The 20,795-nt window shown below is 55.4% G+C and overlaps 8 protein-coding genes across 8 annotated transcripts; 5 read left to right on the top strand and 3 right to left on the bottom strand.

Moving 5' to 3' along the window:
• The first annotated feature begins 81 nt into the window (after positions 1-81).
• BO95DRAFT_438238 (uncharacterized protein) lies at positions 82-3,165 on the top strand. Its single transcript, XM_025585464.1, has 2 exons — positions 82-608; positions 753-3,165. The coding sequence occupies exons 1-2, from the start codon at positions 388-390 to the stop codon at positions 3,139-3,141; spliced, it is 2,610 nt and encodes an 869-aa protein (XP_025447501.1). The 5' UTR covers positions 82-387; the 3' UTR covers positions 3,142-3,165.
• Positions 3,166-3,288: 123 nt separating this feature from the next.
• On the bottom strand, positions 3,289-4,555 carry BO95DRAFT_449277 (branched-chain amino acid aminotransferase; the record flags this gene model as incomplete). The annotated part of the gene is made up of 2 exons (XM_025587941.1): positions 3,289-4,370; positions 4,483-4,555. 2 exons carry the CDS (start codon positions 4,553-4,555, stop codon positions 3,289-3,291), a joined length of 1,155 nt encoding a protein of 384 aa, XP_025447500.1.
• A 628-nt stretch (positions 4,556-5,183) lies between these two features.
• Positions 5,184-6,979, top strand: BO95DRAFT_438236 (argininosuccinate lyase ARG4). Its single transcript, XM_025585463.1, has 3 exons — positions 5,184-5,343; positions 5,415-6,245; positions 6,312-6,979. Exons 1-3 carry the CDS (start codon positions 5,292-5,294, stop codon positions 6,818-6,820), a joined length of 1,392 nt encoding a protein of 463 aa, XP_025447499.1. The 5' UTR covers positions 5,184-5,291; the 3' UTR covers positions 6,821-6,979.
• A 467-nt stretch (positions 6,980-7,446) lies between these two features.
• On the top strand, positions 7,447-9,449 carry BO95DRAFT_438234 (argininosuccinate synthase). Its single transcript, XM_025585462.1, has 10 exons — positions 7,447-7,568; positions 7,661-7,699; positions 7,753-7,908; positions 7,960-8,252; positions 8,316-8,334; positions 8,391-8,423; positions 8,481-8,747; positions 8,803-8,929; positions 8,995-9,049; positions 9,109-9,449. Exons 1-10 carry the CDS (start codon positions 7,529-7,531, stop codon positions 9,331-9,333), a joined length of 1,254 nt encoding a protein of 417 aa, XP_025447498.1. The 5' UTR covers positions 7,447-7,528; the 3' UTR covers positions 9,334-9,449.
• A 565-nt stretch (positions 9,450-10,014) lies between these two features.
• Positions 10,015-12,845, top strand: BO95DRAFT_438233 (transient receptor potential ion channel family protein). Its single transcript, XM_025585461.1, has 2 exons — positions 10,015-10,682; positions 10,768-12,845. The coding sequence occupies exons 1-2, from the start codon at positions 10,310-10,312 to the stop codon at positions 12,516-12,518; spliced, it is 2,124 nt and encodes a 707-aa protein (XP_025447497.1). The 5' UTR covers positions 10,015-10,309; the 3' UTR covers positions 12,519-12,845.
• Positions 12,846-13,622: 777 nt separating this feature from the next.
• On the bottom strand, positions 13,623-16,457 carry BO95DRAFT_449273 (aquaporin-1; the record flags this gene model as incomplete). The annotated part of the gene is made up of 5 exons (XM_025587940.1): positions 13,623-13,867; positions 13,964-14,267; positions 14,352-14,581; positions 16,196-16,253; positions 16,449-16,457. 5 exons carry the CDS (start codon positions 16,455-16,457, stop codon positions 13,623-13,625), a joined length of 846 nt encoding a protein of 281 aa, XP_025447496.1.
• BO95DRAFT_438232 (arylsulfatase) lies at positions 16,458-18,598 on the top strand. The gene is made up of 2 exons (XM_025585460.1): positions 16,458-16,761; positions 16,855-18,598. The coding sequence occupies exons 1-2, from the start codon at positions 16,604-16,606 to the stop codon at positions 18,551-18,553; spliced, it is 1,857 nt and encodes a 618-aa protein (XP_025447495.1). The 5' UTR covers positions 16,458-16,603; the 3' UTR covers positions 18,554-18,598.
• On the bottom strand, positions 18,519-20,511 carry BO95DRAFT_510498 (uncharacterized protein). Its single transcript, XM_025591354.1, has 3 exons — positions 20,306-20,511; positions 20,043-20,207; positions 18,519-19,977 (listed from the first exon to the last, which is right to left on the bottom strand). Exons 2-3 carry the CDS (start codon positions 20,053-20,055, stop codon positions 18,668-18,670), a joined length of 1,323 nt encoding a protein of 440 aa, XP_025447494.1. The 5' UTR covers positions 20,056-20,207; positions 20,306-20,511; the 3' UTR covers positions 18,519-18,667.
• Between the last annotated feature and the right edge of the window lie 284 nt (positions 20,512-20,795).

The raw sequence follows: 20,795 nt of genomic DNA, 5'->3' as shown, positions 1-20,795 counted from the left end.
TGATCGGTTGCTGTCACAATTTATTTTATTTTGCTACAGTTCATTAAATCCGAGCACAACCCGCGGGACTTCCTCCACCCTTCACTTTGTCGCAGCAACCTTATGAAAACTTGAACCCTTCACTCGAATAACACATCGCTCTGTGTTATGTTTTTAGTCACCCACCCTTTCCAACCACTTTCCATCCTCTTCCTCTCGTCCTATCCTTCGACCTCCGACTCGCCCTTTCACCTTTCCTCTTCCCCAGTCACTCGAAAGACCTTTCTCACCAGTCCCTATGCACGGACAAACAGCTCTACAATTCTTCGTGTAGACGAAACATTCTCCTGATCTCCATCCCTCCCTCATATCTTTGCGCCTCACATCTCAACACCCTCAACCTGCGACATGGTTCTCCTGCGACTCGGAGTTAAAGTTTTTGCTCGCGAGCAATTGCAGGCACCATCGTCCTCGACTGATCGCGATGGCTTAGGTCAAGGCAAGCATGACTTCCGGGATCGTGAGCTTGATAGTTACTTGATTGTCCTTGAGAGCCCGGAGGAGACAAATCTTGGTGAATTGGCTCAGATCATTCGCGAGAAATGGAAAAAGCGAAGACCAGATGCTGAGTGAGTTCATACTTTACTTGAAGACCATCCAGTTCCGGACGGCCTTCCTTCTCTGACTCAGAGAGGCCCAATGGCCTCGCAAAAGCACGGGCTTGACTACTTCTACTTGTGCCTCGGATGTGCTAACAGATACTGGGTAACCAGGTCCCTCGAGATCAAAAAGCTGCTCGACGATGAGAACGACACCTACGATCTCGACGCAGACTTGACTGTAGCTGATGTCTTCGTTAATCAAGGCAAAGCCCGTCAGGACGCCTCGGATCAGCGCGCCACTGTCCGTGTTATTATGAAGCCTACACAACACACACCTGTCCGTCTTCCCTCCGTCACTCACGACTGGGATGCTCTGGCGGAAGACGCCGAGCGCCAGAGGCTCATCAAAAAAGAGATCATCCGGAAGGAGATGAGTCAAATCCCGACCATCTATGAAGATCCCCGGGATACCATCAATTTCGAGTCGACTAGCCACCGCGCGACCTCGTCGGCATGGAGTGCTCATGAAAGTTTGGTGCGCTCAAGCGACATTCCTGTCTCCTCCGTGGAAGCAGAGGATCTTCACGAATCACCTCTACACGTGGCCAAACAACCCATTTTCCAACAACAGCAGCATCGTGTTGTTGCGCCAACCCCTCCGCGCAAGCGGGCGGAAAGTCAAGAGTTGGGCGATTTGCATCGCAGCTCAAGACCCTTCAAGACAAACCTTTCATATACAAGAACCGGCTCAAGGCAGGTGGTTGCGCCGCATTCTATAATTGAGGAGGAAGCAGAGCTTATGCATGGCTCGCCGCAAAGAACCAAGAGCGAACAAAAGACTCACAATAAAAGCGAGGTCATGGAAATTGTCATCGACGAGAGTGAACCGGAGAATCTCGATGAGGGCATAACAAACCCAGAACGGGATATCACGATGACCGAAGCTGGAGCTGAGAAAGAAAACCTGTCTGTCCCTACTCCTGCTAGGAACAACAAACCGAATGTCAACGGCACCGCTGATTTAAATGGTACTCTCGAACAACCCAACGGATTGCGGAAACGGAAGTTGAGCCTGGAAAGCCTGAAGCCGAACAAAGAGCCGCGACGACAGGAGCCTGAGAGTCCACACGCAATGGAAGATGACCTTGTATGCACTTCGAGCAAAGCCGAAGCGAGTCCCTCGACGCCACGCCGCCGCGATCGGGCCCCGTCTTTCTCTAGTGCTGGGCGACGTCTAAGCTTCGCGGAGTGCTCGCCTCGAGCGCCACCTAAACCTGGTCTTGGGCTGGGCATCACGAGTAGCCCTTCTGGCAAGCAATCGGCAACGCGTGTTGACAGTCTCGGATCCCCCTCGCGTACTCAGAAAACCCCGACAAAGCTTGCGACACCGGTCAAACCAGCCCGTTCTACCTTGTGCAAGGACGATACCGCTCACGATCTGTCTGGCCGTCGCTCAGTGTCATTTGCGGATAGTTCTGATGTAATTGTGACCAAGTCTGGGCCAGCACCGGTGTCTAGTCAAAAATCAGCAAGCACTGGCTCCATCAAGAAAGAGGTCGCAGACCGGAACACGAAAGCTTCTACCAAGCCCCCCGTGATAGCCCAGTCTACTGCGAAGGAGATTGCCAAACAACCTAAAGACGCCATCTTTGACGAAGGCGAATACAGAATCTTTGCAGCGGAGGCACGACAGACGCTCGAGAAAGCCACGAAGCAGGGTTGTGATAATAAAGGTATTCAATTGTTGAAGGCATTCGTGGAAACATGGAATACACTTCAGAAGCTCGGCAGGCGGAAGAGCAATGTATCTGCTAGGAAAGAGCTAGAGAATAAGGTCCGAGACTTGCGCCAGAAGATCGAGAAACTGGGCCCGTTGAGGTCTTTGCTCACACTACCTTTGAAAGCAAAGCCCGCCACACAGCCATCTAACAAAATCGAGCATCCTCGTTCGACACCAGCCGGGACTCAAAGCGCGACAAAACTCAAGGGCGGATCAAGTCAACGACCAGCTCAAGGAGGTTCAGCTCAGCGGGTGCAGCAGTCCTTGTCATCGACTCCAAGCCGTAGTTCACAGGCAAAAGAGAGCTCGTCCACTACCAAGCTCGACCTCACTGCATCCAGTTCAGAGTCCGAGTCGGAGTCAGATGCAAGCTCAAGCTCAAGCTCAGAGTCTGAAGATGAAGAAGACGACAGCCCCCCACCTTCGTCGCAAAACGTCAAGCATATGCCCAATGCGTCGTCGCCTTTCAAGTCCAAGTCCCCCATGCTGCCCCAACCCCCAGCTACGACTGTCACATGGTCCCACGCCCGTGGGGTGCCTCAAGCAACCCGTTGCACACTGAAAGAATTAGCCGCGAGACGCAAGAAGGAATTGGAAGAGGAGAAGAAGTCTAGAGAGAGAGAGGCTACCAAGAATCTTCAATCGAAGACCCCAGCTATACCCGGAGCCGATGACGATAGTGACAGCGAAGACGACAGTGAAAGTGAAAGTGAAAGTGAGAGCGAGAGCGAGAGCGAGAGTGAAACTGAGAGTGGTAGTAATCGAACTAGGGGTATCTAATGTCATGTATGATAACGTAAATCTCGACAATGCATGGTTCATGTTCTTAATGTGATGGGAGTAAATAGCCAAGATGCTAGGAACAAACCAATGAATGACTTTTAATTGCATTTCCTCGTCGCCTGTCCTTGATCTCATTACACCTACTTATGGCACATTGACACCGTTCGACTCCGCCTCCTCGGGCGCAGCCGCAATCTCAAACAGCTCCTGCGGCGGCCTCTCGACGGTCAAGTTCCAGCCAAACTTGTCCTCGACCTTCCCGTTCTGGATCCCCTTCAGCGTCTGCAGGAGCTTGACGCAGACTTCACCACCGTTGTTCGCGTCGCCGCCGCTCTGGAACGTAAACTTGTCGTTCTTCGACCGCATCGTGATACTGCGGATGGGCACGAGGGCGGCCGCCGTGCCGCAGGCGATGACCTCATCGAACTCCCGGATCTCCTCGTACGGCACGCGGCGCCTCTCGGACTTGTACCCGAGCAAGCGCTGGCCGATCTCCAGCACGGAGGCGGCGGTCACGGAGTCGATGGCGTTGTTGCTGTCCGGCTGCACGAGGGTGACGGTGCCATCGGCCTTATCCTTCTTGACGCCGATGAACGCGGAGGTGGAGAACTCATCGACCTCGGAGCGCGTCCGACTGTCGAGGTGCAAGGTGATGCCGAACCCTTCGCGGTAGGCCTTGGCGCTGTGCCGCAGCACCGGCGCATAGTTGCCGCCCACCTTGGCGGAGCCGGTGCCGGCGGGGGCGCTGCGGTCGAAGTCCTCGAGGATGAGCGCATCGACCGCGCTGACCCCGTGGTAGACGCCCGTGGGCATGACGAACACGACGAACATGTACTCCTCGGGCGCGGTCAGGGCCAGCTGCGCCGACGACCCGAAGATCAGCGGCCGGATGTACATGGCGGCGCCCGTCTCGTGCGGCGGGACGAACTCCGCGTTGGCCGCCACGGCCAGCTGCACCGCTTCCACGAACAGGGCCTCCGGCACCGGCGGGATCGAGATGAACTCCGCCGAGTGGCGCATCCGCACCGCGTTGCGGTCCGGCCGGAAGATCGTGATCTTGTTGGTGTCGGTCGGGTGCCGGAAGGCCTTCAGCCCCTCGTACGCTTGCTGCCCGTAGTTCAGCCCTGGCGCCATGCCGTGGATGCTGAGGTGCGGGGTCGGGATGAATTTCGGCGCCGACCAACTCGATGTGCTGGTGTTGTAGTGGCATTCGATGTGACCGTTGACTGTGCAGAGAAGGGCGAGGGTGTTAGTTTGATGTGTTTTGGTGCTGGGATTGCAATTGAGGGCTTGCGCGGGGGATTGACTGATCATGACGCTGCTGGGGGATGAACGTACCATCGCGGACTTTGAAGCCGACATTGTTCCAGTCAATGGAACTGACGGGCGGAGGGGGAAAGGAGGATGTCATGATTTTGGTTAGAAGTATGGAGATTGATTGAGTAGACTTTGAGAAGTGAATTGAGATTCTAAGGTAGGAGGGTGGTTGAATTATCAAGCGTATGTATGAGGGAAAGAGCTGTTGCAGTCGAGACTGAGTCATGGATGAAGCCCGCGGAGGGGCGGCGGGTCTTATAATGTCGTGTTGTGCTGACCCCAAGGTTCCATCTTGGTTGGTGGGTTTTGCTGTTTGACAGTGTTTGAGCCTTCAGGGGGGATTTTACCAGTAAGCGTACGCCCTGTCAGTGATCAATTCGTATTCGATATTGATGACGACGGAGGATCTATACTCCAATTGACTGAATCTACATACTCAAGTACGTAGTGCAATCGCCAGGCTCCACCAGAGACGGACTAAGACATCCTTCCGGGGCAATTGATCTGACATAAGTTCGGCATACATCTAAGTTAGTCACTGATGCTGCGGAGCCCTAACAAGGGCCGCTCACTGCACGTGATGAAGATAAGAGCCCTTGCCGCATCCGGTCTGGTGCCCCTCTCGTCGGGCCGATATCGCTCCCGTGGGCCCGGCACTAGGACGATGAATCAGACTTGCCTAATTCAGCCGAAGGAGTCATACCTACCGTTCCCCACCCTCGCCGGGCTGGCGTCCTTTATTAGTATCTGCTGTCCTCAGCTCGCTACTCAACTTCTCTCTTCCCAACACGTCAATCACATCTTCACACACACACACACACTTTGCCATCATGAGCGCTCCTAAAGTTGCTGAAAATATGCTCTGGGGTGGTCGATTCACTCGTTCGTCTCCCTTTCCATCCTCAATGGCTCCAATTGCACCGACTAACGCGTTCCGCTTCACTTCATCACAGAGGGCCTCGACCCCCTAATGGTACAGTACAACGAATCCTTGCCATACGATCGCATCTTCTGGAAGCAGGACATCGCCGGCTCCATTGCCTTTGCCCGTGCCAACACCAAGACCGGTATCCTGTCTCAACAGGAATTCGCCGAGATCGAACGCGGTTTCAAGCAGATCGCTGAGGAATGGAGCACGAATACCTTCGTCGTGAAGGAGAATGATGAGGATATCCACACTGCCAACGAGCGTCGCTTGTCGGAAATCATCGGCAAGGAGATTGGAGGCAAATTGCACACCGGTCGGTCTCGTAATGAGCAGGTTGCCACGGACATGCGGCTTTGGCTCCGCGATGAACTCCGCAAGCTTGACCAGTTCCTGTGCGATCTCATCAAGGTCTCCATTGCCCGTGCCGAGTCCGAGATCGAGTACATTATGCCCGGCTACACCCACTTGCAGAAGGCCCAGCCTGTCCGCTGGAGTCACTGGATCTTGTCGCATGCCACCGCTTTCGCCAGCGAGCTTCAGCGGCTCCGGGAAGTCATCAAGCGGGTCAACCGCAGCCCGCTCGGTACTGGTGCTTTGGCCGGAAACCCCTTCCACATCGACCGTGAGGCTATGGCCAAGGAGCTGGGCTTCGATGGCCTTCTGTACAACTCGATGAATGCCGTGGCAGACCGTGACTTCGCCATGGAGACCATGCAGTGGGGCAGCTCGTTCATGTTGAAGATCTCTCGCTGGGCCGAAGATCTCATCATCTACAGCAGCTTGGAATTCGGATTTGTCCGCCTGTCGGACGCATACTCGACTGGCTCATCGTTGATGCCCCAGAAGAAGAACGCAGGTATGTCGGCTCTTTTCTATGTATAAATAATTTGAAGTTAGACGATGCTAACTCAATGATGAATAGACAGCCTGGAGCTTCTGCGCGGAAAGTCTGGCCGTGCTTTCGGCCAAATGGCCGGCTTGATGTGCACCATCAAGGGCCTGCCCACCACCTACAACAAGGATCTGCAGGAGAGTGTTGAGCCTCTCCTTGATCACATCAAGACCGTCGGAGACAGCATTCAGATTGCCACCGGCGTTCTCTCTACCCTCACCGTAATTCCGGAGAAGATGATTGCCGCTCTTGCCCCTGAGATGCTGGCAACCGAGATTGCAGACTACCTTGTCCGCAAGGGTGTGCCGTTCCGTGAGGGCCACCACATCTCTGGCCGGGTTGTTGCCCTGGCTGAGAAGCACCAAGTCCCCATGGATACCTTATCCTTGGAGCAGCTCAAGACCGTTGATGCTCGCTTCGACGACGACGTACAAGCTTGCTTGGACTACGAGCGTGCTGTCGAGTTGAAGGATGCAGTTGGCGGCACTAGTCGTCGGGCTGTGCTGGAGCAGACCGGCGTTCTACGGTCGTTGTTGTAAGATATAGTTTTTTTGGGTCGTTGCGGTTCTGGGGTTTTGGGATCATTTTCGGGGCGAACAAAAGCATAAGGTCTCTTTATAACAATTAATGCATGTAGCGCATTCTCTGGGATGGGAATGTGACTTCCCATTCAATATGATGACGAACTTTTATCACAAACAATAGTATGTATCGCCAACGCTTTGGCGATATGACGTACATGTGTACTCTTGTAGCTGCTCAAGGTCAATCAAAAAGTCAATAGTCCAATAAGTCTAAACAATCAAATGTGGATGTGCAATGGACACTATCCATCATGCTACGTAGTAGAAGCAAGTGCAGTGGTAGGTGGCCAACTTCAATGGCTAGCGACGGCGATCGTTGCCCTCGAGGATGCCGATAACATACCCAGTGTAGAATGGATCAGCGATTATCTGCACCGATTATGGCATAGATATTGGGGGAGGAGTATAGATAGGGACGTGCTCGCTTATGCCCGGTCATTGGCCCACAATTGGGGTTTGAGTTACGTAAGGCCCCAGAGCTCCGACTCCGGGATGAGTCAATGACTCTTAGTCACCAGCTCTTCCCTCCCCGACCGTCAGTCAGTCATTGAACTAGCGGTCCTATATTAATCGGCTTCACATTCCGTTGTTTCTCTTCATCTCTCTCCGAATTCAATCTTCATTTCATCTTCCACCCTCATCCCTCTCACACACTCACACAAAATGGCCTCTGAAAAGCCCCGTGTCTGTCTGGCCTACTCCGGTACGTCCACCTCCCCGTCTTTTCAACCCCGCAATTTGCGCCAATTGATCCCAAGATAAGAGCCATATTCGCTAACAATTATTTCTCTTTAGGTGGTCTTGACACCAGCTGTATTCTCCGCTGGCTCATCGGTATAGCTCACTTGCATTCGCTTCGATCGGTCACCGACTAACACATACTCCAGAGGAGGGTTACGACGTCGTCTGTTTCCTCGCCAATGTCGGTCAGGAGGAGGACTGGGCTGCCGTTGAGGCCAAGGCCCTGAAGATTGGTGCCAAGAAGATGATCATTGAGGATCTCCAGCGCGAGTTCATCACTGAGCTCTGCTTCCCCGCCATTCGTATGATCCCCGGGTTCTGTGTGTGGGGGGAAGCATGCTAACTCACAATAGAGTGCAATGCCATCTACGAGGGCCGCTACCTTCTCGGTACCAGCTTAGCTCGCCCCGTGATTGCCCGTGCTCAGATGCGCGCTGCTCAGCGCGAGGGCTGCCAGTACGTCAGCCACGGTGCCACTGGCAAGGGTAACGACCAGGTCCGCTTCGAGTTGGCCTTCTACGCCATCCAGCCCTCCATCAAGATCATTGCCCCCTGGCGTGATCCCAAGTTCTTCAAGCGTTTCGCTGGCCGTAACGATCTTCTTGACTACGCCGCTCAGACCGGCATCCCCGTCACTTCCACCAAGGTGAGCACCTTCAGCGGCTACCAGACCAGGATTTTGAGCAGTGTGCTAATATATCTCAAATAGGCCAAGCCCTGGTCCATGGGTTCGTGATTGACTGCTGTGCATGGTTGCTTGGATATCGCTAACTCTTCACCCCAGACTCCAACTCTGCCCACTGCAGTTACGAGGCCGGTATGTGATTGTGGATCATATTACGAGGGACTTTGCTAACGATCTTTTTGCATGAAGGCATCCTGGAGGACCCCAACCAGACCCCTCCCTCCGACATGTGGACCATGACCGCCGACCCCCTCACTGCTCCCAACGAGCCCGTCGACCTCACCATTCACTTCGAGCAGGGTGTCCCCACCAAGCTTGTTGCCCCCGGCAAGGAGTACACCGACCCCGTCGAGCTCTTCTACGCTCTCAACAAGCTCGGCTACACCCACGGTGTTGGCCGTATCGATATCGTCGAGAACCGCTTCATCGGTCTCAAGAGCCGTGGCTGCTACGACTGTACGGCCGCCTGCCTTACATCTGCTTGAGAGCTATTACTGACCTTCTCGACTAGCTCCTGCTATGACCATCCTGCGCGATGCTCACCTTGACCTTGAGGGTCTTGTCCTTGACGGTCAGGTCCGTGCTCTGCGTGACCAATTCGTCACCCACAACTGGTCTATCCAGCTCTACAATGGCCTGTAAGTATCTCGGAGAAGAGTCGATGTTGCCGCGCAATATTCAGATGATACTAACTGTCCCATAGGTACTTCAGTGCCGAGCGTGAGTTCATCGAGAACAGCATCAAGTTCAGCCAGAAGGTGAGTGATTGCAAGCATGTAAATGATATCCACGGCGTTGGTTCTAATTGCTTTCACAGCGCGTCAACGGCGAGGTCCGCGTCCGCCTGTACAAGGGTCACACTTACATCCTTGGTCGCTCCAGCAGCACCGAGAAGCTCTACTCCGCCGAGGAGGCCTCGATGGACTCCCTGGAGGACTTCGAGCCCACTGACACCACTGGCTTCATTGCCATCCAGTCCATCCGGTTGAAGAAGTACGGTCTCCAGAAGGCCGAGGAGGGTGAGAGCCTGAGCCGTGCTTAGGCGTCAGACATGATTTGTACGATTGATCGGGATTCTCATGGGGCATTTCTAAAAAAGGACATAAAAGTAACACTTAATGAATAAGCACAATTCTAGACCGAATTTGAATACCTTAGCGCTTTTCTTGTGCTTCCCTGGAGCAAGTCGGGGGGACGAGATACGATACATTTCCGAGGAAATTCCTGATATAGTTAGACTGGAGACCCGCGGGACATACACGTGACCCTGACAGGTGGATCACGTGGATCAGGGACTGCCTGAGGATCGGCGGTTGTTGGCAGTTCCTCTGATTGAGTGAATGAATGTTCTCTTATAATCAAGTTAGCAGGTGGATGTTCCTGGATCAGATCTGATTACCTGATCATAGACCATTTGTGCTCCAGACACAGTACGGACTACATAGGGTCGTATCCACCACAGTGTCTCTGCTCACAGATGACGGAATAATTAGCTGCAGGATTACACCGTTCCGGAACAAAGACCGGTCAGAATGGTGATGTTACATGTGCCCAGTGGACAAGTTCTTCCCCCTAAAAACTAGGTAGGGTGTTGTGTAATGATAATACTAGGTAACCAGCATAATGCCACCGATAGCCACTCGCTTTCTTCTGCCGCCAGAGTCATCTCTGGTCACTAGACTAGACTAGACTAACCTACAAACAACCACGAGTCTAGCCCACTGGCCAAAAAAGCTACTTACTCCGCTATTATTAGACATATAAGACAAGCGGGCGCTAACCCGCCTCTTCTTCTCTGGCGGGCTTTATTGATTGCGAGATCATCAGGCATCATTGGGGTCTCTCTCACTCTCACTTCCGCACTCACTCTCCCACGTCTCTCGTTCACAGTCGTTCGCTCTTTTTATCTGATTTCCCCGGTTCCCCTATCTACCCCTATCCCCTCATCCCCTCACCACCACCTCCTAATCCAGAAAAGTGAAAAAACCCCCCACCATTGATGCGCCACTCCACCGACAATGTGGTGGTCATCACGTTTTCTTAGCGTTCTGATCGCCTGTACGGCCGCCTCCGTCGTCTCGGCCACCCGCCTGATCGAATCCAATGCGCTGAGTCTCTGCCAGAACAGTCCGAACTTCACGGCCACGTACTTCAGCGTCCGCTTCACCCCCAACAACCGCTCCCTCGCCCTCAGTTTCGACGGCGTGGCCGCGATCTCCGGCTATGTCACCGCGGACATTGTCGTCAACGTTTATGGCTATGAGCTGACCACTGAGTCCCTGAACCCGTGCACGATGAACCTGGCCGGCCTCTGCCCCATGAATGCGGGGAACATCAACGTCCCGAACGCCAACATCGACATCCCCGAGAACGTCGTCAAGAGGATTCCAGGTTGGTTTCCGCCTAAAACCCAGCAATTTTGCTGGACTCCGTGGGGGAGGTGCTAGCTTTGACGGGAGAGCTAACGGGGCATTAGGGATCGCGTACACCGTCCCGGATCTGGACGCCTCCGTTCGCATTTACATCAATTCCACCGACGCCGGCGGGGAGAGTATCGCCTGCATCGAAGCGAGCCTGTCGAACGGGAAGACCGTCTACCAGAAAGGTGTGGGATGGGCCACGGCGGTCATATCGGGAGTTGGCTTGATCGCATCGGCGGTCACGGCCAGTCTGGGCAATTCCAACACCGCCGCCCACGTCGCCGCCAACGTTCTGTCGTTCTTCGGGTTCATGCAAGCGCAGGCCATGTTCGGGATGATCTCCGTGCACATGCCCCCCATCGTCGCCGCGTGGACGCAGAACTTCCAGTGGAGCATGGGGATCATCCGGGTGACCTTCCTGGAGAAGATCTGCACCTGGTACCAGCGCGCCACGGGCGGCACGCCGAGCACGGTGCTTTCCGAGCTGTCGACCGTCTCGGTGGAGGTCATGCGGCGCAGGAAACGCTCGATCGAGGGGGCGGCGACGGCGGCGGCCGTCCGCCTCTTCAAGCGCGCCGACGGGCAGTCGGCGACCGCGAAAACCGGCACGGTCGTCGTCCGCGGCATCAAACGCGTCGGGTTCACGGCCCACATTGAAGGCACCAACATCTTCCTGACGGGGCTAATTTTCTTCATCTTCTTCGTCGCCGTCGTGATGATCATCGTCGGCGCCTTGAAGGCGGCCTCCAAGCTGCTGGCGCGGTACGGCAAGATCCGCCACGATCAGTTCGCCGACTTCCACGTCTCCAAGGGGATCCTGTACCGGATGGTGCAGATCGGGTTCCCGCAGATGTGCGTCCTCTGCCTGTGGGAGTTCACGCAGCATGATTCGGCCGCGGAGGTCCTCCTGGCCGCCGTAATGCTGCTGTCCGTGATTGGGGCCCTGGGCTGGGCGGCGGTCAAGGTGATCCTCATCGCGCGCAACTCGGTAGGGATGCATCGCAACCCGGCCTACATCCTGTACTCGGACGAGAGCTGCCTCAACAAGCTGGGGTTCCTGTACGTGCAGTACCGCGCGACGGCCTATTACTTCCTGGTTCCGGCGATGACCTACGTCATCCTCAAGGCGATGTTCATCGGCCTGAGCCAGGAGGCGCCGATCGTGCAGACGGTGGCCCTGGTCATCATCGAGACCCTGATGCTGATCGGCATCAGCATCCTGCGCCCCTGGATGGACCGCAAGACCAACGGGTACAACATCGCGATCGGGGCGATCAACTTCGTGAATGCGATCTTCCTCCTGTTCTTCTCGCAGGTGTTCGACCAGCCGGGGATCGTCACCGGCGTCATGGGGGTGATCTTCTTCGTGTACAACGCGGCGTTCGTGCTGGTCCTGCTCGTCCTCGTGCTCGTCACCTCGGCCTTTGCCATCTTCTCGAAGAACCCGGACCTGCGCTACCAGCCCATGCGCGACGACCGCGGCTCGTTCATCAAATCGCAGAGCCAACTAGGGATGACGGAGCTGGACGCGTTGGGCTCGACCGCCCGCGGCGAAAGCCCGCTCAAGCGATTTTACATGGCCGGCGAAGGGAATGTGTCCTCCAGTGCCACCGGTCTTGGGGCTGCGGGCGCAGGAATCCCCGGTAGCCGCAGCCGCGACAGCATTCCCAGCCATCGCACCTCCGCCTCACCAACCACGCGCTCCTCCCTCGTGCCCAGCACCGCAAGGGGGCCCAGTCCCGTGGGTCACGTGGACTCGCCAGCCGCGGATGGTGCTTCTGGGCGCGCCAAGCATGTCAACGCATGATCTCTTTTTTGTTTGGTGGAGTTTCATTTGACGATTTAGCTGAATTGATTTGATTGCGATGGGATGAAGGCGTTGAAATTCGAGATTTGTTGACTGGGATCTTGCTTGGGCTTTTTACAGATGTTGATATTCGCTTTTTCGAATCTGAAAAGTCGATTTGCTGTTTCTTGTGCCGGGGTGGAAATTCGTCGCGTAGTTGTCGCGTAGCGGACGGTGGGAATGGGTCACCACCGAAGAGGAATCTGTAGATCTCCAAGCACCCTAGGATCGATTCATTGGAGAAAGAGGGAAGGCTACAGAAAGCTATTGATGTGCCAATATAATGGGTCGAATCAAGACAGATCGGTGTAAGGGAGAAATCAGCAATTGGTGTTGACCGGTCCTTCCACGACAAGCCCGCAGGTCCCCATTCGCATATCGTGGTCTCGAATGGATTCAACGGCGACTGTAGGTAGGTGTCTGATAAGCAAACTGGACAGCTGGAAACTTGTCACAACAGAAGAACAGGATAATTTTGGTTGATGATTCGAGGATAACTTACACAGTGGCTAACCCATTCCAAGTTGTGGCTTCATTGTATTCCTGGACACAGATCCCGAAGACCATTGACATTGTCACCCCGTGTGTGTCAGCCACGCCTTTGCCTTCGCGAGAACCTTGCCCACTTCTCCTCGGTCTCGGCACACATGGAAGTACAGTACCTCCGGCTACAACTTACGGAGGCATTGCCGCCCCGGATAATGGCAGATGGATCGAGATCAGACACCGAGCTCACGAGATCAACAAGACGCGCCAGCATGGCACTGCATGGCACTGCATGGCACTTGCAGGCTCTGCGGGGATAGAAAAGGCCACGCAATGCTTCAGATGTCATTACAGCCTATACGGCGACAGAATCTTCGAGTCTACCAGCCTGCTATCTTCTCGAACCACGCCATGATCGCAGTACCACTACGAGGACCTGCACAATACCAGAGTCCCAACCAGTATACCCCCCATCCCCAGCCCCCTTCAACCCTTGGTGCAATCCCTTCTAAACTTGACAACTATGACAGACAACCCTGCACAACAAGATCGCATCCGCCAAGCCAAACATCAACATCCTCAGGACTGGTGCTCCTGCTCTTCCTCCTGCTGGTGCTCCTGCTCCTTCGGCTCCGTCGCATCCTGCCCCGGATTCGCCTCGGGGTAGTTGAACGCCTTCGCGAAGCGATAGTACCCGGCGGCCAGGAGCGCGCCCATCAGCGGCCCGACCCAGTAGATGTAGTGGTAGCCCGGGAAGCTGGCGGCGGCGACGTCGGGGCCGAACGAGCGGGCCGGGTTCAGGGAGCCGCCGGTGAAGTAGACTCCTAGGCCCAACACAACACCCAACCATACTCATTAGATCACGTCTCCTCAGTCTTGCAGGGGGGACCAACGGAGGGAAAGAAGGACACGAGGCTTACCGGCCAACTCCGCCACAAACAGCGCCAGCCCGATGCCCACGGGCGCCAGGAACGTGGCGTTATGCTTCTCCGCCGCCAGCATCAAGATCGTGACCACCAGCAGCGCGGTCAGAAACATCTCGATGAAGAGGCCCCGCGCGATGGAGGTGTCGGCGTGGAGCCGCGTCTGCACGACCGCGATCGGCGCCGGGAACATGCACGAGACCAGCGCGGCGGCCACAATGCCGCCCAGGATCTGGGCGGGCACCAGAAATGCGCAGCGGAGCCAGGGCATTGTCCCCGCCAGGGAGAGGCCGAGTGTTACCTGTGATCGCGGTCCAGGGGTTGTTAGGGTCTGGTTTTGGTTTGTGTTCTACGGGTGAGGGGTGAGGGGTGAGGGTGGGCGTACAGCGGGGTTGAAGAGCCCGCCGGAGATCCGGTAGAAGGCCCACGCCACTACCAGCAGGGACATGCCGAAGCTCAGGGAGATGTAGAGTAGGCGCTGCGGGGTGATGGTGTCGCTGGCGCTGGCGCTGGCGCTGGTCATGGCGGCTACTTGCGTCCCGGCGAAGGCGAACCAGAGGAAGAGGACGGTCCCGACGAACTCGCTCGATGCAGCAAGAAAATGGTTCTTTAGGGCTTTTCTTCTTTGGTGGAGTCGGGTTCGTGAGTTGGTGGTGCGTGGCGGTTGGTGTTCCACGTCTGTGTTTTGGGAGGGATTCTGCATGGTTGGTAAGGGGAGGAGGAGTTTCGAGGTCTGGTTTGGGGTGGGTTGGGGGTTGTGTAAGGCAGTAGACAAGTACAAACTGGTGGCTCTTGTGATCGTCGATCTGTTCTTACTATATATTTACAGTTGGATGTTCTTATCAGGGCTGGTGGTCTCATAAAGATGTAGATTATAGTGGATGTCAATTCTGGATAGATGGGGATGCTCTGTCGAGCGTCACGATGACAGTATACGAGAATTGAGGAAGAAATAAGCGACAAAAGTACCACTCCCACGGATTGAGTTTGGGTGTATGCTGGCAAGGTGTAATCAATTTGGTGAGATACAGGACTCAGGATCGGATCGCATCTCCGTAAACCCACTCATTCATTAAGATGAGTAGGAATTCTTTCGCGAGGACCGATATGGAGTCTAATATGCTGGAATCGTGGTCGAACAAGATGAAGTGTTATGAGCAGGGTTTCAATGTCTAATCATCTGATATGCACAAGCTTACAATCCGGCCAAGTGACTGATATCTGTGGGATTGGCAGCATGGGATCTGATCCTGTTGGATCACCGTGGCGGCTCAGTTACCAGCCACAAGGTGTTTTGGACTCGGGGTTCCAGTACCCTGGATTCCCTGTTGAATTAAGTTTGTGGGTGGTTGGTTGGCAGGTGTCTACCACGTGAGGATATCCGATCCATGGAGCACATCTGGTAATAGGTGACGTGAGTATTACAGCTACAGCTTCGGTTACAGTTCTCCTTACTGTATGAGTGTGCCAAGATAGTGGTCTGGAAGTGTCGCATTCTTGGTCCTATGTCTGGTCTTGGTGGTTAGTATGGGCTTGCGATTATCGGCTGGTGGAGCTTACCGTGGCCAAAGGTATGCTTTGCAGATTCAATGTTCAATTCAATAGATCATATAGTAACCGTGTTGTTCTGCAACCCTGATCTTTCGGACATGCACCGCACACCTTACCATTACATTCATAAATTGTTGGGTAACCTTGCCGGCATCGCTGGGGTTTGTCACAAGCCCAGGGCCACTTCGGTCACAGAAACTCCTAATATTGATAGAATGTCTATCGCCTTGTAGAAGCTTGCCTCCAGTAGTCCAAAAAAGGAATGACATAGTTATCTGCCTAATGACCGTTCATGCTCTCGTGGTCTGCATATGCTGAACAGATGAAAGTGGTCAGCGCAAGATTACCACCAGTGGCATCCGTGGTTGCTGGTATTAGATGGATATGAACCACTATGGTCGGGACATGTAGAAGCAACTGGTGAGTATGGAGAAAATGAACGAACCACCGTAATGGCTACTAAGGTTGTTTGGAGACTACTTAGTTCAGCCGCTGAAACAATTTAGCAGTAGTGAGAGTAGTAAAAATACATACAGTATTTGATTAACCACGTATAGTAGTAGAGCATGGGAGCGAGTGATTGTATACTCTCCTTGTTGAAGCAGAGGCACCGCATCGGGCGAGCGGCCGAGACTGGCAGCAAAATACTTGGGTACTACTGTTCCTACTACCATCTACCTACTTCCCCCTCACTCAATGTTCTCCATTTCATCTGATCAGACCACCTCCCATCCATCTTCCCTTCCATCATGGAGATCACAGACAACCACACCCCATGCAGCAAAATAGCCGAGAGCCGAATTCGCAATCGATGCGGGGTTGCTGTCAGCAGCAGCCATTGGCTACAACCTAGCCAAGGCGACGCAATCCCCGCCGATCATGCTGCTTATCAGGCGACTCCCGATAGACGACGCAGGCAGTGCATGTATACACGGCGCATGGCAACAGTGCGGGGATGCAGACGACTGACTGCCTTTAAATTGAGCTCGCCCGTCACCTATGCTGGTTGCTGCTCAAACCTCCTTGTACATTCTCCAGCACCTTTCGACGCCAAGTGAAGTGTTAACAATCTCAATCACCCCCACCATGGCTCCCAAACGCCCCAACTTCCTCGTCGTCGTAGCCGACGACCTAGGCTACTCAGACATCGGCTGCTATGGCGGCGAGATCCGCACCCCGAATCTGAACCGCTTGGCGGAGGAGGGTGTGCGGTTTACCGACTTCCATGCCGCAGCAGCGTGCTCGTTTGTCACCCCTTTCTTTCCCTCACTCGTACTGTCATGCTTGGTTCTATTTTCTTGGCATAACGCTGACCGTCCGATACAATAATAATACAGCCCCACCCGCGCCATGATCATGACGGGAACGGACCACCACATAGCGGGCCTCGGCAACCTAATCGAGTGGACCAACATCACCGGCCAGAACGGGCCCAAGGGGTCGCAGATGTCCACCGCCCCGCAACGCGGGATGCCGGGCTACGAAGGCTATCTTAACGAACGGGTGGTCGCGCTGCCCGAGCTCCTCCGCGACGCCGGCTACCACACCCTCATGGCCGGCAAGTGGCATCTGGGGCTGACCCCGGACCGCGCCCCCTGTAAGCGGGGCTTCGAGCGGTCGCTGGCGCACCTCCCGGCCTGCTCGAATCATTACGCCTTCGAGCCGCAGCTGGCGGGCGCGGATGAGACCCCGACGTTTCTGGAGGCGAGCTTTATTGCACTGCATATGGAGGATGACCGGTACGTGAAAAAGTTGCCGGAGGGGTGGTACTCGTCGGATGGGTACGGGGACCGGATGTGCCAGTACCTGCGGGAATGGCACGAGCGGGAGGATGGTGGTGAGGGAGGGGAAGAACAGCGGAGACCGTTCTTCGCTTACTTGCCTTTCACGGCGCCGCATTGGCCGCTTCAGGCGCCACGGGAGTATATCGAGCACTATCGCGGGGTGTACGATGAGGGGCCGGATGTGCTGCGGCAGAAGAGACTGGAGAGGCTGAAGGCGTTGGGCATGATCCGCCAGGATGTGGAGGCGCATCCGGTCGTGGCGGAGGGGGAGGTCAAGCCGTGGGAGGAATTCACTCCGGAGGAGAAGGTGTTGTCGTGTCGCGCAATGGAGGTGTTCGCTGCGATGGTCGAGTGCATCGATGCCAATGTTGGGAAGGTGGTGGATTACCTGGAGTCCATCGGCGAGCTTGACAACACCTTCGTCTGCTTCATGTCGGATAATGGCGCCGAAGGGGCCGCGTACGAGGCCTACCCGATGGTGCAGAGTGGCGTGATGCCGCATCTGCAGAAGTACTATGACAACTCTCTGGAGAATCTGGGGAACTACAACTCGTTCATCTGGTACGGGCCACGGTGGGCGCAGGCCGCAACCGCTCCCTCGCGATTGTACAAAGCCTACACGACGGAAGGCGGCGTGCATGTGCCCTTCCTGGCACGCTTCCCGGCCTCGGTGCGCGAAACGGCCGACCACGTCAAGAACGGCAGTATCACGGATCAATTCGCTACGGTCATGGATCTGGCCCCGTCGATCCTGGAGATGGCGGGCGTGACGCATCCAGCACCACTCTATCAGGGGCGGGAGGTCGTACCGATGCGAGGGAAGTCGTTCTACCCCTGGGCTACGGGTGAGAGTCCCCGCATTCACGAGAAGGAATTCATCCAAGGGTGGGAAACGTGTGGCCGGGCGGCATTGCGGTTCGGGGATTGGAAGATCGTCTATATCCCGAAGCCGAAGGGGCCGGAGCGATGGCAGCTGTACAACCTGGTCGAGGACCCCGGCGAGATCCACGATCTGGCAGAGGGGCATCCCGATCGATTGAAGCAGCTACTGAAACTGTGGGATCAGTACGTCATGGAAACCGGCGTGATTCCTCTCAATCCAGATTTGGGCGAGTTCCTGGAAGCGACCGAGGCGCAGATGCCGGAGAATGCGTGGATGGAGTACGACTACTGGAAGCAGGGGGCCCGAGACGAGCCGGAGAAGTTCATGAGGCAGCCCCCTCGGTTTCAGCGGGTGGTCAAGCAGTTCTGAGCGAGGGCTCGGGGTAGCTACGGCTATGCTAAGTATACAATGACCTTATGTATCGAAGAATAGCTCCAGTATAACCGAACCCCAAGTGCTTTCCCATTAAATCGTCTCCCTCGATCAACCTGAGCCCCTCCCCCCAGACCGATACGGCCGCGCTATACAATCAGGGAACGATTCAATCAAAGGCGCCGACGCCTCCAGCAGTAGCTGCTTCTTCCAAGCTCCCGGCCTCTCATCCCTAGCCCCCGTACCCTCCCCACCATGAACCTGACGTAGCCCATGTCTCTCCCTCACAGCCACCCGCCCAGGACGCGTACAAGCCCCCAGCTCTCCATTCTCACGTCGCACACGCAACCGCTCCCTCGCCAGCCGAAGCCCCTCCAGCGCGCGCTCAAGCTCCCTCTCCTCCAATTTCACACTCCTACCGTACTGAAACCCAAAGACCCGACCCCTCTCAAACGGCCTCTCATCCAGGTACACGTAGTGGTAGATCTCGTTCCGCTGCATGCGATCCTCCCCGCGGATCTCGGCATGCGATCGCCGCCGCCGGAGCAGCATCTCCGTCAGATTCCGGACATACAGGGGGAAGATGTCCGGCGAGGGGCGGAAGAAGAGCCGGCCGGGGTCTTCCTCGTTGTCATCGGGACTGGGGTTGGAGGGGGCTAGGGCTAGGGCTAGCCTCCGCCGGAGAGCGTCCCGCGCGTGATGGAAGCTTATCGCTGTAGTACCAGTACCAGCCGCAGCAGCCGCCGCCACAGTCCTGCCCCGGATGTCCGATGCAGCCGGATGCAGCGTCCCGGCCTCATACAGGAAGAAAGGCTCTTCAGGTTTCTTCTCGACCTCCGCCGCCGCCACATCGCCACCGTAAACAATCACCCGCATCCCCCGCAGCGACCGCAGCCGATCCAGCTCCAACAACCCCCCGTCCCAATAGGTGTCCTTCCCGCTGGCCGCCGGGAACGCCAGCGCCATTTCGACGGACACGGAGCGGAGGTGCGGGCAGGCGTGGCGGACTAAGGCGAAGGTCTCGTGCCAGTCCGCGGCGTGCGTTTCCATGCCCTGCGCGAGCGGGAGGAAGAAGGCGAGGTGCCGGATTGCGTGGATCTGGGGGCGGGTGAGGCAGCTGGTGAAGTTGGCGAATGCCTCGGTTTGCTGGGTGCGGAAGAGCGGGGCGCTGTAGGCGTAGGAGTGGGTTTCGTGGTGGAGTTGGCGGTTGGTTAGGAGGAGGGCGTAGCTGGGTTGGTACCCGGATTTGTTGAGGGTGGTGGTGGTGGCTTCTGGGTTGCGGCAGAGGGGGCGGTTGTCGATGCTGCACTGGGCGGGAATGGGTTTGTGTTGGATGGTGATGGGCTGGGTGATGAAGAGGTAGGTGTAGATCATTTGGCGGAGTTCGAGGGGGAGGGTTAGGAGGGTGGGTGGGTTTGGGGCTGTTTGGGTTAGATAGGTTGTCGGGGGATGAGAGGCGGGATGGGCTGGGGTGTTGAGGGCTTACTGGGGGACTCCATGGTTAGGGCTGGGGAGATGCAGTTGAAGCTGTTGTGGTTGCTGTAGATCTTTGGTCGAGGGATAAACACGGAAGAAAGATCATGTCGCAATCGCGTTGGAGGCTGATTGCTGCTTACTCTGCGCTAATGACGCTAAAGTTCTTGGACTATAACTAATGCTTATCTATCACTGTAAGCCATTTTCTTCGATCCGGGTTGTATATAATAGATACAACTTTCGGACTGTGTTGAGGTTTGATTTCTGGCTTACCGACCACTGGAAACAAAATGTAGTTGTATTTTGTAGTCAGGTTGAACCTGAATATACCGTGCTTGTATGGGAGCTGGGATGTCTAAGTAGATCTTGACCACAGACAATTACAAGATCAAGTTAACTGACTCTTTGAGAGCCTCGATATATCCTTGTTTGAGAGATAGTTGATTACTGGAGATGGAGGGCATGAAGTTGAGGATGAATTTTGCATGTAAAACCGTAGGTAGTCTAGTACGGAGTAGAGTAGGTAGAACGCCTGACCTTCCCAAAAGGAAGGCGGAACGCCCCGACATTCCTTACTACAACATCATAATATATAAACAAGTAATGCTGATGCAGAGTACAATTGAGTGGAGCACTCAACTCTACACATATCCAAGTACTGGCAGACTTGAGGTCACTGAATCAGGCATTCACTTCCAACTTCAGCCGAACAGGCAACAATTGTCTAAGTGAAGTAGATCCCGAGTCGGCATGTTACCAGCCC

This window comes from Aspergillus brunneoviolaceus, assembly GCF_003184695.1.
Source record: "Aspergillus brunneoviolaceus CBS 621.78 unplaced genomic scaffold BO95scaffold_3, whole genome shotgun sequence".
Taxonomy (NCBI): Eukaryota; Fungi; Ascomycota; class Eurotiomycetes; order Eurotiales; family Aspergillaceae; genus Aspergillus; species Aspergillus brunneoviolaceus.
Note: the sequence above shows the minus strand (reverse complement) of the source record. Positions and strands in the feature narration are given on the sequence as shown.

Excerpts from the sequence above, each read along its gene's own strand:
- BO95DRAFT_438236 (XM_025585463.1), top strand. The coding sequence starts at position 5,292 with ATGAGCGCTCCTAAAGTTGCTGAAAATATGCTCTGGGGTGGTCGATTC. Across the intron at positions 5,344-5,414 it reads CTGGGGTGGTCGATTCACTC|AGGGCCTCGACCCCCTAATG; the intron begins GTTCGTCTCCCT and ends ACTTCATCACAG. Across the intron at positions 6,246-6,311 it reads GCCCCAGAAGAAGAACGCAG|ACAGCCTGGAGCTTCTGCGC; the intron begins GTATGTCGGCTC and ends AATGATGAATAG.
- BO95DRAFT_438234 (XM_025585462.1), top strand. The coding sequence starts at position 7,529 with ATGGCCTCTGAAAAGCCCCGTGTCTGTCTGGCCTACTCCG. Across the intron at positions 8,424-8,480 it reads CCACTGCAGTTACGAGGCCG|GCATCCTGGAGGACCCCAAC; the intron begins GTATGTGATTGT and ends TTTTGCATGAAG. Across the intron at positions 9,050-9,108 it reads GCATCAAGTTCAGCCAGAAG|CGCGTCAACGGCGAGGTCCG; the intron begins GTGAGTGATTGC and ends TTGCTTTCACAG.
- BO95DRAFT_438238 (XM_025585464.1), top strand. The coding sequence starts at position 388 with ATGGTTCTCCTGCGACTCGGAGTTAAAGTTTTTGCTCGCGAGCAATTG. Across the intron at positions 609-752 it reads AAGCGAAGACCAGATGCTGA|GTCCCTCGAGATCAAAAAGC; the intron begins GTGAGTTCATAC and ends CTGGGTAACCAG.
- BO95DRAFT_438233 (XM_025585461.1), top strand. The coding sequence starts at position 10,310 with ATGTGGTGGTCATCACGTTTTCTTAGCGTTCTGATCGCCTGTACGGCC. Across the intron at positions 10,683-10,767 it reads CGTCGTCAAGAGGATTCCAG|GGATCGCGTACACCGTCCCG; the intron begins GTTGGTTTCCGC and ends ACGGGGCATTAG.
- BO95DRAFT_438232 (XM_025585460.1), top strand. The coding sequence starts at position 16,604 with ATGGCTCCCAAACGCCCCAACTTCCTCGTCGTCGTAGCCGACGACCTA. Across the intron at positions 16,762-16,854 it reads CATGCCGCAGCAGCGTGCTC|CCCCACCCGCGCCATGATCA; the intron begins GTTTGTCACCCC and ends ATAATAATACAG.